This window comes from Desmodus rotundus, chromosome 8 (assembly GCF_022682495.2).
Source record: "Desmodus rotundus isolate HL8 chromosome 8, HLdesRot8A.1, whole genome shotgun sequence".
In the NCBI taxonomy this organism is placed as follows: Eukaryota; Metazoa; Chordata; class Mammalia; order Chiroptera; family Phyllostomidae; genus Desmodus; species Desmodus rotundus.
In genome coordinates, this window is record NC_071394.1 from 112,706,662 (window position 1) to 112,723,551 (window position 16,890).

Genomic DNA, 16,890 nt, shown 5'->3' on the forward strand with positions numbered 1-16,890 from the left:
AACAGATGCTTTTCTGGGGTGCTCAGCCCTTGAGCCCCTGAACTCTCCCTGACTACAGCTCATGTTGTAAGCAGGAGAAAGGGGCGTGCCGCAGGAATTGCTCTTCACCTGCAGCTCCTCCCTTAGAGGCTTGAAGTCAGTACTTGAACGTTACCAGTGCAGCACCATGGCTGGGCAACGACTCAGTCAACAAAGAGCTGCAACATTCACTCAGGGTACAATTCACAAATGATTCCTTTCCTACTATGACTGCTGACAGAGTCCTGGCAACGAACCCAGTCTTTTAGAGAAAAGTCGATCTTGCGCCAAAGGGCTGGCTAAAATCTCAGGCGGGGCATAGCTAACTAGCTAACTAACTAACTAACTAACTAACTAACTAAGCAAACGCTATTATCTGTATTTTTTTAGATAGATAGATATACCCGATATATACAGATCTAAATGAGTAAGTACAGATATATAATATCTTGATATATAGAACAGATATATCAATGAAATCAAAACATTTCATCAGGAAATAAGTCAGGAAAGCATTTCATCCTGACTTAATATGTTCTGTAATGATATATTAGAGGTTAGAGTTTATGTTCACGAGACGTGGGTTTAAATCATCGCTCCGTCACTTACTTTGTCGTGTACCTTCTCTGAGCCTCAAATGAGACGATGAGCATCTTTAGGTTGTCAGAAAGAGTAAATGAAATATTATATGTACAGATCATGCCTCAACGACTGCCCAGAATAGACACTTTCTTAAGTTTAATTGCCCAGGTCATAAAGATTTAGCCCAAACATTATTTGCCATAAAACTTAAAAACCAAAAGTACATGGAGTTAGGCAACCAAATCTTGCAACTCTGTTGTTGGCACAACTTTAGAAATTTCATTTAGAAGCAAATGCGTGGAAGTATGTAACAATCTAGAAATCAAGTAAATGCAAAACTTCTATTTTAGAATTATCTTTTACTTTATCCCTTAGCAGGAGTGTCCAGCCTTTTGGCATCTCTGGGCCACAGTGGAAGAAGAAGAGTTGTTTTAGCCCTACATTAAATACAAAAAACGCTAATGAAACTGAAGAGCAAAAAGAAGATTTTAAGTAAATTTACAATTTCGTGTTGGGCCACATTCATAGCCATCCTGGGCACCATGCGGGCTGTAGGCCAGGGGTTGGACACCCCTGCTAATGTTTAGTAACACACACACCTACAACATCCACACAAACACATACCCAACATATCACAGGAGCCCTGGAAACCCTCCCTTGACCCCATGCCAATGACACTTTGCATGCCATTTTTATTTTTTAATGGTTAACGAATTGCATGTACTAATTGCCAGTCTTCTGGCACCTCTTTGTCCCCTGCTGCAAAAGACGTAATCTATTCAGAGGAAGATAATTGTGGAGCTGCTGAGACAGAAGAGAAATCGCTGCGTCTCACCACTGTTGTGCGCCTCCAGCTGTGAGGCGGAGTTGACGGCAACCTTGCATAGGGAACAGTAGAGCAGCCTTTTTGCCTTTTCTTCTTCCGTCTCCGTAGAAGGGCAGGAGCTATTGCCTGTGGCTGTCGTGGGACTTTTTTCCACGTTAGAGGTGATCTCAGTTGTCATAACACTGCTTTTGCGAATTTCCACAGTTGTTGTTGTTGATATTGCTGGTGTCCCTGCGGTACTGTCTGCATTCAAAATAGCATAGGGAAAAAAAGAGGGAAAACAGTGATATTATCTTTCCCTATTTGGAAACATATCGCTACCTTTACATTCTGTTAATAATGGTACGAGCAGCTAGCAATTGCTGCCTGTCAGCTGTGAGTCCGTCATGTCATGAGGAAATGTACACAGAGGGCCACACGCACCTCCGTATATTGATATAAAACATTCAGGCGATTCTTGAAAATATACAAACACATTTCATATTGTTCTATGGAGTAAATAAATATTCCCACAATTTTCTGTCCCTTAGTAAAATAATCTTTATAATATAGTATACTTTGTATAAATATGGCTTTTAAAATAAACAGGATACTTTTCAGGTATTTTTATGTACTACTTGTTATATTTTCCTATTTCTTTCTTTAATTAAAAAATAAGTATGGATCCTTTTGTATATGCTTGTGCAAAAAAAAAAAAAGAAAAGAAAAGAAAAGGGAACCTTGATGATGACTGCTTTGTCCAGATCAACAGTTTAGAAAATCATCGTGTGTATTCAACACCAAGTACAAAAATCATCAATATACAAATAAGAGGGATTTTAGTATGGTGTATATATTAAATGCATGCTCTGTTCCAGGCTGTGTTTTGGGAGTTTGTGGTATAGTATTCAAACATTAGGCCACTCTTAACAAGGAATTCAGACTGGTCACACCATGTTAATGTCAAATAGTTTCAAGAGTTTCATGCAAGGAAGTGTTGATATATTGTAATCCTACAACTCTCTGGCTTCACAGTCTGATTCTAAATCCCCAGAGGTCAACCTGTAAATCACAGGTGGAAAATACAAGGCTTGTGGGCCAAATCTGGCCCTGCACCTGTTTTATCCGGCCTGGCACCTTGCTTCTACCTGGTGGCAGCGCCAAGCTCTCGCTTAACTGTTAAGGAGTAGTTACATTTATACAGTCCTAAAATTACATTCGGCCCTTTGAAGGCAACCACGAGGCTGATATGGCTCCTGGTGACAATGAGTTTGACACCCCTGCTCTAAGTGAAATTACCTTGTCTTAATAACTTCAGCTGGGCATACACAGCTCTCATTCCAAATATGCCAATCACCATATTTGTTGGCAATGTCTGCATATCCAACAACAAACTGTGAATGAGCTCTATGCTTACATCCTTTCCACTCTTTTACAGCTTATTCTGCCTCCCCACTGGCTGGATCTTAACCTCCTATTCAAAATATTCCCATATTCCCAGGCTGTCTCTCCAGCTAAGCTGCTCTTGCAATTGTTTCTCATTCCAGATGCTCCTGTGGTCACTACCTAACGCCACACTGAAAAGTCCATGGTAAACGGATTGGGCGGTGGCTATCAAGGACAGTGGTCTGCCTGCAATGAAGTGCTGCCCTCATAAATGCTGCTTTTGAGCTCATACTACCAAGAGTTGATCACTGTTACAGGATGCATTTTACCTTGGATCCCCCTTTGAAACAGATACAGAGGTGGAAATATAGGTGACATTAATTATAGCTTCTTTCCCAAATATGGGGTCAGAAACACTAGGCACTGAGAAGATAAATGAGGTCTTGTTGAGGGCTGTTGTATAAAACAGTTCATCTGGATCTTATTTCCTTTGCACGACACTCCACACACTTTTAATCACTTAATTCAGCTGCTAAAATCATCAAGTAAGCATTTCAGTGTCATGGAGATTATCCTCCACCCATATTTTAAAAAATCAGTCTCTCCTGGCTAGAGAAAAGTAAATAAAATTACCATAACCCCAGTTTTGCCATCAGAATTCATTAATTCCTTTGAACACAGAGACGGGCATTTCCTGATTAGTTTTTACGTGCCCTATAAGGTACCTGCTTGAAAGTACAATATCAGGTACGAGCCAGAAAATAATTCTGAGAACCTACACAAGGCATAAAATACAATGGCTACGTTAAGATAGTCTAGCAGCTTTTCATTCCTTCCAATGAACCAGAAATGATTGTTTGAAAGCATATGCCCGTGTCTTTAAATAAATAACAAGTGGCCAGTGAATTTGCTGTTTTACATACATAAGTTCATTTAATCTTCAAAGAAACTTGTGCAAACAAGGAACTTCTGGAACTTAAGGAACTCTCCCAAGGTCACACTGTACTATATGGTGAACGAGAGCAAAGTGTTTCAGGAAACAAAGAAATCAGAGATTTCGGAAAAAAATATTGTGAAAGATATTCTTGGCCATGATAGTGATTCTCCATAGTAAGGTGACAAACACCAATATTTTTCTTATGATCAGCTCTACAGGGAGTGACAAGAGTAAATACAGAGATATTTAAAGTTACGGGGGCCGCATGTTGGAGGCAGAGTGCAATATTATTTTTATTTATTTCATTTAAATCTAAGTCAAGCTATTCCTAGTACTAGCCTACTTCTAACAAATTTTTATCTGGATTGATCATGTTTATTTTATGTCTTGATCTGCAAATTGTACATGGCATAGATCACAGCCACCCTAAGCTGACGTCCCGATTTACAGTGAAGTTCATAGTAAAAGTATAGAATAAACAAGACCATGGATCTTCCAATCCCTGTGACAGCTACATTACTATCTTTCCTAACCCCAGAGGATAATGTACATTTACACCGAAGACATCATAAGATCCAGACGCCAGATTCTCTACGCCTAGGACTCAGTGAATCATTAACATTTCTTAAGGCAAGTCTATTGCAGAGACAGGCTTAGGGGAACTGGTATCAAAACACTTAACTTCTGGCGCTTCTACTTTGTTGCCTCTTTTGTAATACGGAGCTGAGAGACAGATCTGTTATTGTCAGTAAGTTTGAAAGAGATACAAAGTTATATTTTTCATTTTAAATCCAATATGTAGGTCTATAAAGGTAGGATTACTATTCATTTATAACAAGATGGATTTTCCACTTTTCATTTACAAGTGGTGAAGGGGACATTTTTTACCAAAAAATTGAGGGAAATATATTTTAAGGTTATGCCGAATTCAAAGAAAACCAACTATTTAAAAATTGAATAAAAAATTACATATACCAAGGAGACATGGTTTGTAAAATTAACAATTACACATAACTTTTACCCACTCATTAAATAGAATCTTAAACCAGTGATCATGGTAAAAGCATTTACTCTCAATATGATGGGATAAGAATTACCCCTGTGAACTTCCTCCCCTAAACTCATTACTCCTTTCTCACCATGAGAAAAGCACAAAACAAACCCAACTGTAAGTACATTCTACAAAATTCCTGACCAATTGTCCTGAAACATGGCTAGGTCATCAAAGCAAGGGAGTCGGAGAAACTGTGCCAGCCCAGAAGAGTTTCAGAAGACGCAATGACTCAAAATAATATGGTACCCTGACTGCAACCCTGAGGCCAAAAAAAAGAAAGATAAGAAAATACCCAAAAGGACAGACAGTGCATAAAAAGTTAAGAACTCTGAATAAAGTATGAATTGCAGTTAATAACAATGTATCAATATTGGTTCACTAGTTTTGCGAAATTCACCATGGTAATGTGACATATTAACAATAAAGGAACCTGGGTGCAGGGTATACTGGACCCCTCTGTAGTATTCTTGCATCTTTTTCTATCAATCTGAAACTATTTAAAGTTTATTAAATTTAAGAAAATGGAACTATAACCAGTCAACAGGGTATCATTGCAGAATCACAGTCACAAGGGATCTGAGATAATAGTGAGAAGCTATAGTATAACTTTCCTGGTTTGGGGATTAGAAAACTTTAGTAAATTTCTCAAGGTCACATAGTGCTCTAGGGGAGGAACTCGGACTTGACACTGAATGTCTCCGTCCGCAATCCAGGGCTTGTTTTCTACACTGAAATGACTTATGTATTCAAACTTCACTCCATCAACATTTATTAAACAGCTATCTTGTGCTAGGTTTTATATTAAGTCACTAAAAATGAGAAGGCCCAAAACTACCTAACCCATACTAGAGGAGTTTATGAGACATTTCATTATGCCTTTAAATGTTAACGATAAAACTAATCCTTAATCACCATGCAAAGAACTCAATAAATATTTATTGAAAGAAAACAATGCATGACTGAATAAACAACAGTTATAGAGAATGATTGTGCAAGCACTTTTAAAGCATTAACAAGTATTAACTCATTCAAGCGTCACGGAAACCTAAGAGGGGCATGCCGTTTTATCCTCATCTGAGAGAAGAAATTGAGGTCAGAGAGACCTGGCAACGTGTCTGATGCCAGAGCTGCCAGCTGTGCCAGTGATTTGAACTCAGCCAGTCTGGTTCAGAACCACATGTTTTTCATTTATTGTTTGTTTTCAACATTTTTTTTCATAAAAGAATAAACTACCTTGCCATCAATTAATTCATATTGGTTATGATTTATTATGCATGTTTGAAGATAGCATCTTAAAATCTTGACTTGAAAAGAAACTAAACATGGCCCAAGCTAGACTTGATCATGTCCACACATTCATTTATGTCAAATTTAAGTTGTTGGAATCCATTTAGGAGGAGGAAAGGAAAGGAAAACCTACAGCTTTCAAATAACCTCTTATGCAAAATGATGAAGTGTAAACCACAGGCCTTCTTTATTGAACTAACTTCCTTTCTTCCTTCCTTCCTCCCTCCCTTCCTTCTTCCCTTCTTCCCTTCCTCCCTCTCTGAGATAATAAAGTAGAAAAATAATTCACTTTTCTTAATGTTTCCCAAAGACAGATTCAGATTTCTTTACACTATTCAACTAATGACTCTCCAGGGACAATCGATGTGGCAAGGAGTTGAAAATCATGGGTCAGGTCTGTGGGGAGAGAAAGGTTGGAGATGATTTGGATCTGCATTTCTGGGCCATTTTTCTGCCAGTGGCCTGTAACAAATACTCATTATTGCCAACTTGTCACAATTCGACTTGGCGTCAAAACACACTGCTAATCCTTCGTGGAATGGGGTTTTTGTTGAGAATGAAAGGAAACTGGACAGTATGCAGAGAAGCTCATTTGTGGTTCTCATCCTTGTATGAGAACATTGTAAATACTTTTGAAAAATCCTCAAAGCATAAGAAATGATTCTAGAAAATACCAACACATTGAATTCTAGATATTAAAATAGAGTAGCCAAGTAACATGGTCTGGATAAGAAATTATTCTCCTAGTTACAGACCTCATAACCCAAGTGGGAGAACCAGAGGTGAGTAACGTTTTCTCCTTGCTAACAGCGTAGGGGTGCCCATGGATCTAGAACCTCCCCCCCCCCCCCCACTAACCTATCTTGGTGGATCAGAGAAGCAAAGGCCGTGGAAAGTTAATTTGCATATCTTTGACAACTTGGCTAGCTTCATAGTTATGCTAAATAGCTCTGCCAGCCGTGCTCGGGACAGGGGAGATGGGCGTGACTGTAATGAGTGCTGTAGCTGGGGCTGCAACCCTGGTGCGAGAAGCTTGGAGGTGGTTTGCTCCGCCACACAGCACCACGCCTGCCTGGACTAAACACGGCAGCTGGAGAAGGGCAGAAGATACAGAATGGGCAGATGCAGCCAATTGTAGGAGGAGTCAAAAATAGGGTTACAGAGGAAGCGCTGGGATTCAAACTAGGCGTAGCAGCCATTCTCGCTCTGCTCTTGGCTGTGTGGCTGGGAAGGGAGTAGAAGAGTCATGAAGAAGGGATGATGTAGCAGCCATAAGGCACCCTCACTCTCTCTGCCAAGTGGCTTGGGAAGGAGAAGAGCTCTTGGCCATGGTGGGGGGCAGTAGTGAGGGAAGAGACATGCTGTCTGTAGTGAGGGATTTTTGCCGCGTGGCTTGAAAGAGAGCAGTAAGAAGGGAGAAGTAAGCAAGCAAGCAGCTATGTAATTTATAGTGAGGGAGGGGGCCATGCGGCCTGGACTAATAAGAAGGGAGATGCTGCTGCTGTGACTGTGCTGGCTCTAGCTGCCTCTGGAGCTGCAAAGGACTTCCTTGCAAGGTCCTGATCTGCTACACCTGGATTTTACCTGGACTCTCAGGACTTATGCTTTTCTGGACTATTATATAGAGGCTGACAACAATGTATTCCAGATCCTGCAGATAGGGACAGGGGAAACTTTGGGGGATGTTTGTGGCCGAGAGCATGGGAAGTGCTTGGTCTCGTGAGAAAAGAGGGCTCTGAGCCAAGGTTGGAATGTTGCGAATAAAAGCCTGCTTCTTCCAGCATTAACTGTTGGGTCATTCACCAAGGTGCCACATGGATGGGCCCCCATCTGCTCAACAACAACAGGAATTAATATTATGACCCAAAGGTTCTGATCATATTTTCCTGTAGATTAAAGACTCAGGATTATATACAATTTATTTCTTCTTCTCTGTGTGAATTTAAGTCTCACCCAGGCTTACAAGAAAATGACCAGAACAGCTGCTTCCTCTTAAATATGTAGACATTTTGAAGAATAAAAAGGTGCTTCATGACAAAAAATTCTCAAGTTTTTAGAAATTACTACTAGTGGTTTCTTTCCTACAGATTTTATTTAATGTAGCCAACATTTATTTAGCACAGTACCGCATGTGCAGGCACAAATGGCTCCTGCATTGGGCTCTGTACTTCCGAGGCTTCCATATACCACCAGCCACTGAAACAAAAGTCTAATGTGTTTTCTGATCTTGTAAAAAGTTTTTAGAGTTCGATAACTAATTGAGCAAATGGGAATTACAGAGAAGGAAAGTAGGAGCTGAACTGGGTGTCCTAGAGGCCAGAGTTCACAAGTTTGTGTGTGTATTTGTGATAGTGTGTGGCTCTGTGGGTGTATATGTATATTTGTGTGCATGTCTGGCTTTGTGTGTGCTGAGAGGTGGGAGGAGATCACAGCCTCTATTTGGAAACGGGAGAAAGGGGTTGGTTTGTTCAAAGGTGGTTACATCATCACAACTGTAGTATGTTTAAGAGGACAAAGTCCCCCCAAATATTCCTCCTGCCCCTCTGCTCTGGTGGATGGGAAGTGCTTCAAACTGCCTGGTAATCCTGAACCCACCAACTGAGGTTGGGGAGAATAAATACCTCCCCCAGCGGGTTACTTGCTGGGTCCAGTCACCACGCAAAGGCCCTGGCTTTGTGAACAGGTTCTTCCTGTTCCCGTAAACCTGTGTTACCACTTTGTAGGACTCGGGGCTGACTTGGGTGAGTACATTCCTCATCTTCCAGGTCCAGAGGGCAATCCCTAGGCCCTGGGGCTTCTATGTGACAGTTGAGGTATAACTTGTAAATATTTAGCTAGATGGCATGTAGTGTCCATTTGCACTCTTGTCTTGGCCCTGAAATTTTGGGAGTGCTCCCAATTGCACCCTCATGCATCAGATCCTGTGCGAATCCCTGGAGGTGAAGAAATAAACAGGATATAATTTGTACACTGAGGAGTGATAGAGCTCTAATATGATGAGAATGGAGGGAATACGGATTTGCTCTCTTTGAGTAGAATGAGCAGGAGGAGGTGCCGCTAGAAAATATTAAAGAAATAATATACTTCAAACTGATTTATCACACCTGCAATTCTTCATGCCATGCAAAAAGTGACCCACTGTACCTTTTTAATAAAGAGGCATATTCTGTCCTAGAGTGACCTGAATAAAACTGTTAATGTTCTAAGGGGTCAGGTGTATAATTATCCCACTTTTACACCATTTGAACTACATTTTCTATGTCTTGTGTATATTAGAAATTATAGAAAGGCAAGAGATTTCAAACACGTAGAAAACAAAAATATCAAGCTACAACTTTTGAGACGCTTCCCAAAGCTGCCCAGTTGGTGATCTGTTTGAGGCAATGCCATCAGGTGTAGCTTCACACACAGTGAGAATGGCTATACGGTCATCTACTGAACTCACTTGGTGCCATGTACCCCACTTGCAGATTAAAACACAAATTATTGTGATGGAAAGTATCTGAGAGACAGCCTACTGTTTTTAAAAAAGGTGACTCAGCTTTTAGATTTCCCTCTTGAAGCCAGGACCAATTAGTTTCTTTGGGACTGGCCATTTTTAGGAGGATCATGTGATTTGAGGGTGTCAGACTTTCATTTCATAGGAAAATTTATCAGAAATTTAGGGTATTACTATCAGTGACTAATATTTTTGGGTAGGAAGGCTAGAGAATACGCTGCCACGTCAGCACATGGTTGCAGAAACTGTCAGAAGAAGGTGGTGGCTATCGGGACCAGATTAAAGAGGGCCTGACTTGGGTCAGGCTACTCAGAGTGGAGCAAATGAGGAAGGAGCAGGAGGATCTGGCTGAGCGGAGGGAGAGCAAAGGCTCCAGAAGCACCGAGGGCTCAAAGGAACTGTCCAGTCCCCTGCACAGTTAGGCACGATCCAACAATTGGTCAACCAAAACTGAGATCTACTTCATATCTTCAAAGCTTATAACTCTGAAATGTCCTTGACCTCAAAATGGACTTCTCTAGTTTGAACTGAGATTTCACCGAGTATAAAAGCAGGCATAAAGCTAGGCAATACTCACACACACACACACACACACACACAGCAACAGGAAAAGACAGAAGACGTAAATGAATGAATTTGGGCAATTGCCCATGATAGTATCAGGGACTGAGGGAAATTGGAGAGCACACAGCCTCAGCAAGAAAAGGGGAGGGGGGCCATTACACCCCTCCAGTCAGCTCCTGTCCTCTTAGGTTTGCAGGTCAGGTTTTACCAGATGTTTTGATTATCATTTTGAGAAAAGCCAACAAGTTTTATGTAAAATTTCCAAATTTTAAGTTTTAGCAGCTGCATATGTGTGTGCGTATAAAATCCTGTGTGGGGCGAAATCTTCTCTGTGCTCTGCCGGAGCTGTGTGGGCTGCCAGTTTTGAAAGGTTTTCCAGGGACACCGCGCCTGTGCTCCCAAGCACTGTTCGTTTGCACAGTGGTTCAGAGACTCTGGTTCTCCCTCAGAAGGCAAGGTTTCTATTTTAAGGAGAGATACAATGACTACCTGTGAGTCTTATTTTTTCCCTTTACCAGATAATTGGCCGTTGTTTCTTTCTTTCAAGTCCACAAGAAGAGACGTGCTCTAGGGCAGAAGCCTTGGCATGTCTGGTCAGCTATGTGTAAGGGTTCATACTTGTATCCCGGGGCTGTTCTTGGTTGGTAACAGTTGCCTCAGCAAACTCTACTATCTCACCACGTTGGAGCTTTAGGTCCTGAAAGGCAGCGGGGATTCTATTCCCTACTGCTACAGTGTATATATACTCCATAACACAACTAGAACAGAGCTTGCTAGATGTTTGGTGATTGATAAATACAGAGGCTGCTGTCAACAAATTTGTGCTGTTAGGCATTTGCCTTTCTCTGAAAAGTTCAGACTCTGTCCCTTTAAGACACTAAAATGAAAATTGCCATAGCAACAAAAATAGCAAATCTCTGACCTGCTAATGTACGCTTTCATCTTTAATTCATTTTTGAGTTATACTTTATAAAACTCTGCTTCTTTCCCTCCATTCTCCTTGTACTCTTTCGGTTTTCACACGATCCGCCAGTGATGGGGCCAAGATGTTGGAAACTTCTGGGAATCAGAAATAATCCTGTCACTATAAACTAGTGGTTTCTAAAACTTTTGTACACACCACAGTCCCCTGGGGGTTTCATAAAACACAGGCTGCTGATTCCTGCCCGCAGGGCTTCGGATTCCTAGGTCCGGGTTGGGGACCGAATGTGTGAAGTCCCAACAAGTACCCAGGTGCCGCTGCTGCTGCTGCCAGGTTGAGGCCCACACTTCAAGAAGCACCGCTGACAGTTTGTTTCTGGTTTACGCGAACTGGTCTCAGGTGTAGAGCGATAATGACACTTAAAGTCACGAAAGTCAAAATGGGAAGGAGGGACTGGATGACCACTGTCCTTCCTGCAACTGGGGGAGTTCCAGTGACGTGGGGCTTTCAGCGCTCAAACAGGCAATGTGTGAGGCAGGCCAGGACATGTTGATTGCCCTGAGGGAGAGTTTGGAATAAATTGGAAACAAGTTTTAAAAAATATATATTTTAAATGCAGGCAACAAACACTTTCTACTAAAAGATGCATCGTTTCAGATATATGTGATAATAAATGAGGGAGGATGTAGACACATTCAAGTCCTTGAAGCCAAAACAAATTACTTATTTAATGTTCTATTGAGCAGTTAAACCAGGAGTTCTTTTATAAGAATATAGTGTTCTCTCAGTAACTTGGAGTCTTTGCTTCTAAGGGAATTCATTTCCTATATTGCTCACAGAATGTATGCTTTATCCCTTTTGCATGTAAATTAATTCAAAGCAAGTTAATTCGAAACTAAGTAAATCAGAAGGCAAGACTGCTAGGCTTTGAGAGTTAATTGAGTGGTTCTGGCCACTGCACATACAACTGAGAAGCACCAAGGGGTTAGTTTTGTCAGAACTTGTGAACTTTCTGATAAATAGTCCAAGAGGGAAAGAAAGGAGAAGATAAAAAAAGAAAAGAAAAGAAAATCAATGTATTCCAAAGCTACTTTAAGTGATTTAGATGCCACTAGATTTAGAAAACTGCCTTTTTAGGGTTCTGATAGAGTTTTTTCCTTTCCACAGTCAGGTGGAAGTAAAAGCGTCTTCTCAGACCTATAAATGGTCGTTCCCCTGTTCCGGGAGCTTTCAGAGGGAAAGAAGCGCTGGGGACCATAGTAGCGGTGCCCTTCCCCCTTCTGTTAATGAACAGGCCCGTGAGTTGAAAGACTTCACCTGGAAGCCGGCAGAGAGTCATGCATGGCCTGGTTCCTCAGTGACCACCTTTGCTGCTTTACCTGTTGATGGTAACCGTCTTCTTCCTTTTGCCTACATGCTTAGGTTAAACGTGAGGGTTTGCCTAGTATCCTTAACTTCCGTACTACCCGACGACTGAGGTTTATGCCGTGACAGATCATGAATCTTGAAAGCTTTACTAATTGCAATTGAACACAAAGTGAAAGAGGCCGTGCCTTCTGAACTTGAATTGAGAATGTGTAGAGAATTGAGAATGTGGAGACAGCTATGCCAAGCCATTTAGGGTACAAATCCTTGCTATAGTATCCTGTGCAGCAGTCCACATAGTAAAAAGAAAGTTCTAATTGTCAGCTCATCAAATTTTTGTGGCTTAGAGCTGTCTTGAAGATAAGAAAACAAACTCTCATAATGGATGACACAATGACACAGTGATAAAATATTTGGTGTGGATATGACACAGAACGTTATTCCATCTGGCTGCAGGCATTTTATTCTATGTGTAAGAGTTGCTTAGCAATTCTCATTACAATGTTAGCGTTTCACAGATTGATTATGGAGGGAACATTTAAATTGCTACATGGATACCATGATGTAACTGATAGGCCATTCAGAAATCCACATTAAAAATTTTCTTCCTCCAAATTTCAGACCAGGAAAAGGTTTTCAGGGAATTGGAAAAACTATGGGAAATACTTGGCAAAGACAAGAGAAATAAAGTAAAAGAGAGGGCCCTTAAAATATTGAGGAAAAATATTATACATTTTAAGTGACAACTTCTAGGTATTCCATTTAAAGTACAAACTATGCTGTCTCAGGAATCAAACTACCAGTCATTTCACCCCAAACAACAATTTATTATTATTTTTCTCTCTGCAGAATGGAGAACAAGAGGGAGTCATCATATGATCATATTTGATAAAATATCTGTTCTCAAAGTAGTTGTTTCCATGGAACATCAATGTACTTCAACCAAGCCGATTTTTAAGAGTTGGAGGACACACAACAAAAATTAGAAAAAATATGCATATCAAATACAACAGGAGAAATCAGAATTCTACTCATTATTTACTGAAAGGTTGATTGCTGAAAAATTAATAGAACTGCCTAGAAACTAATAAAATTCTGGAGCAGATGCCTCTCAGCAAAACCAACAGAACTATTTTTCTACAATAATAAGATTCCCTTTTTTATCTACAGAAACCATGTAAACCAGGTTCTCATGAAATTGCAGATAGAAAATTATAGCTCCTATTATTTCCATAACTATCACATTTCTAGAAATTTCAAGCTGCAGCAAACTTCCCCCTGCACAATAATTCACCACACTGTGCGTTCTTCTGTTGGTTTTTGAGAATATGTTCATTGTGATAGCAGCACCGTTTCACCAAAACAGTAATTGAAACACACGCACACACACACACACAAAGTCAATCTCTCTTTAAATGATGCAGAATAAGCATTTTTATTTTCCTAGCCATCATTTAAGAGACTAGTTATTTTGCCATTAGTTAAATAACTTCAAATATAATTACTTATTTTGTATATATACTGAGTGAAAAAAAAAGACTTCCTGGTTGCTCTCAACCAAGATTTAACTCAATACTTCAAGATAAATATATTTTAAGGTAGAGCTATGATAAAGAATAAACCACCTGAGAATTAATTTCAAAATAAAGTTGTATTATCTCTGATGGTTAGTACCGACCATTCTGATCCTGTAGAATGCCAAATATTTTCATAGCTACAAAAGGGTAAATATCTAGTTTCATGACCTGACCTATCAAGGATGATGGCATTTCTATTCCCCTTTGGGATATCATTTCATGAGTCAAATCATAACATTATATTAGAGAGCACTTGAGATGAACAGAAGTTCTGAAATTTCATCACTAACTTAGATACAATAATTTAAAAATAATTCATAGTTAAGCCTTAGAAAACAGTCATTTTTTTTTTACTTAGGATACATATTTGTATAGCTGTTTTTAATTATCACTATTTCTACTTTTAACCAACTGTGAAATTAAAATTAAAAGCCAGCACTTGGGTAAACCACTTTGCTTTATAGATCCCTTTTAAAAAATTGGGTTAGAAGAGATTCTGTTTTATGTATCCTGTTTTCTGTAAACCTTTTATAAATCATCAGGTTCTTTTGATGATGTTTCTCCAGAAATGGAAACGCCTCAGTGCAATATGTGACTAGTTCTTCACAGCCTTCCTGGCAGGCTCTCCTGCTCAGGGAGGAAGACCGGCCAAGAATGCTGGCAGTCCAGGCTGGGTGTGTGTAGTGAATCATCTGAGTGCATAGGGCGTGTGCAAGGCAGACCACAAACAAGCCTGGCACTCGAAAGCCTGTTGCCAAGGAGTCAAGATCACAACCAGATCCTGACAATTCACAGGGCTGGGGAGAGAAGTCAGAGCCACCAGGCAAGTTGGGTGAGAAGGAATAGCCCTGGGGGATTTGAGGACACTGCGGGCAGACCAGGTGGTGACCTTGCCAGCTTATTTGTAGTACGATACCTTACCTCCTAGACAGAGCTAGCATGGTTTCAGTGAGAAAAGAGTATTCATGACCACCGTCTGCCCCATCCCACAGAAGGGGAGAGGAAGCAAATGAAGAGATGGTCGCTGCGTGTGTCTAGAGACTTGGGGCGTTATGCCCCTTGTTCCCACAACAGAAAACTAGGGCGAAGAGGCATGGGAGGCGAGTGCCGGGCTCAAGCTGTCTTTTTTCCTCTTCTTCAACTGGCCTACTGCCTATCCCACCAAAACTAAAATAATGATATAAATAAATAAATTAAATAACATATGTTTAGATGTGTTTCTCCTTTTGAGATTTCAATTTGCTTCCATAAGCTGCCACTCATTGAGGACATTTCTAGAGAAAAAAAATTTAAACTTTTGAGATTGGCTGGGGGGAAAAAAAGACAAGACAACTGACGAAGGATTGGGCAGGTCAGCTCATAGAGTTCAGTTGTATGATCTGGTTCAGTGAAATCATTTTTCTCAGAAGCACATCCGGAGAACATCACTGCTTAGGCCTAGCTTTGTAAAAAAACAATGCTTCTTAGCAAAATGCAAGCCAAAAATACATGCATTTGGATGATTTAAATGCACAGATAATTCCAAGTGTTAAATTCTTGATACATGCTTAGACATTGAAAAAAATGTATTTTATTTTCACACTTTATTTTTCCTTAACATGTGATATGTGCATCTTGAGCATTGTCATGCCATAGTTTTAATAGTCATTTGCTCTTACTTCACACTCCAGAAAACGTCCATTGTGACTTAACCTTCAAAATACAATCCCAAAGTCAGTAAAAGTCTCTTCTCTGCCTGACTTGTCAATCTGGGCTAATCAATGTCTCCTCAGACTGGAAGTCTAATTAACTTGAAGGTATCTAAATGAGATAGAAATTATTTGTTTTTGCTTACTAGCTCTGCTTTTTGCAAGATAAGAGCAAATTAGAAAGAAGAGAGAAGAGTTAGAGAGAAATATGTCTTATTTGTCCTTCTAAATTATACACTTCATAGGAAGAGAACTTTAGTGAGCTTCTCCTCTTAATGCATATTTTTATCAGTCAGCCCAGATGGATCAATGTGATGAACCAATCCATAGAATTTGGATAAATTTCTTCTCTTACGATCTTTGAAGATCCCATCATCACAGATGTTCTGCTCCTATTGAGGGATATGGCTTGTTGAGATTGCTGAGATGCTAATGGAAAAGGTGCCGCCGGATATGATGATTTATGAATTCTGATGTCACACCAAAGTAAATGCCAAAGAAGTCTGCAGCTGATTTTGCAAGATGTACGGTATACAATATACTCAAAATGATAGAGAATGTACCACTCAAAGTGAGACAAAGACTTTCTGTGACTGCTTTTATCTCATTATGTTTGTTATTTTAAATTTTGCATGATGCAGAGCAGCTCTCTCTAGTTAGTCCAACAACCTAGCTGCTGTCCAGTTTTGTAAGTTCTTAGTCTAATTGTTCTAACTGTTACATGCATCAGCTATTGGGGATAACAGTGTACTCCCTTTAAAAGAAAATGTAAACAATTATAATGTTAAACAAATGTGTGATAAAGAAAATTTAAAAGATGCAATTGACAGTAATGTGCAACATCATTTTCAGTCCTTTTATTTAGTTTTCAAATAAATTTTGTAGATATTTCTCTCTTTTTTATCTTCAAAACAATACTGTGAGATAGATATTAAGAGTTCTTATTTTTTACCTTAAATAATTTTTACTTTTCAATTACAGTTGACATGAAATATTGTATTAGTTTCAGATATACAACCCAATGATTACACATTATATAACTTATTGAGTTATCAACCAGATAAATCTTGTACCTGTCTGACACTGTACATAGTTATGACAATATTATTGACTACTTTCCTTATGCTGTACATCCTTTTGACGATTCTGTAACTACTAATTTGTATTTCTTAATCCCTTCACCATTTTCACCTATCCCCCCAAACC

At 39.8% G+C, this 16,890-nt stretch overlaps 1 protein-coding gene across 4 annotated transcripts in view; it reads right to left on the bottom strand.

Moving 5' to 3' along the window:
- The window catches only part of ZNF385D (zinc finger protein 385D), a 741,503-nt gene that overhangs the window by 13,910 nt on the left and 710,703 nt on the right, over positions 1-16,890 (bottom strand). For all 4 annotated transcript variants that reach the window (XM_053930206.2, XM_024565923.4, XM_045200169.3 and 1 more), the window contains one exon: positions 1,436-1,669. In XM_053930206.2, the coding sequence (XP_053786181.1) occupies positions 1,436-1,669 (234 nt within the window). The remainder of the gene's footprint in view (positions 1-1,435; positions 1,670-16,890) is intronic.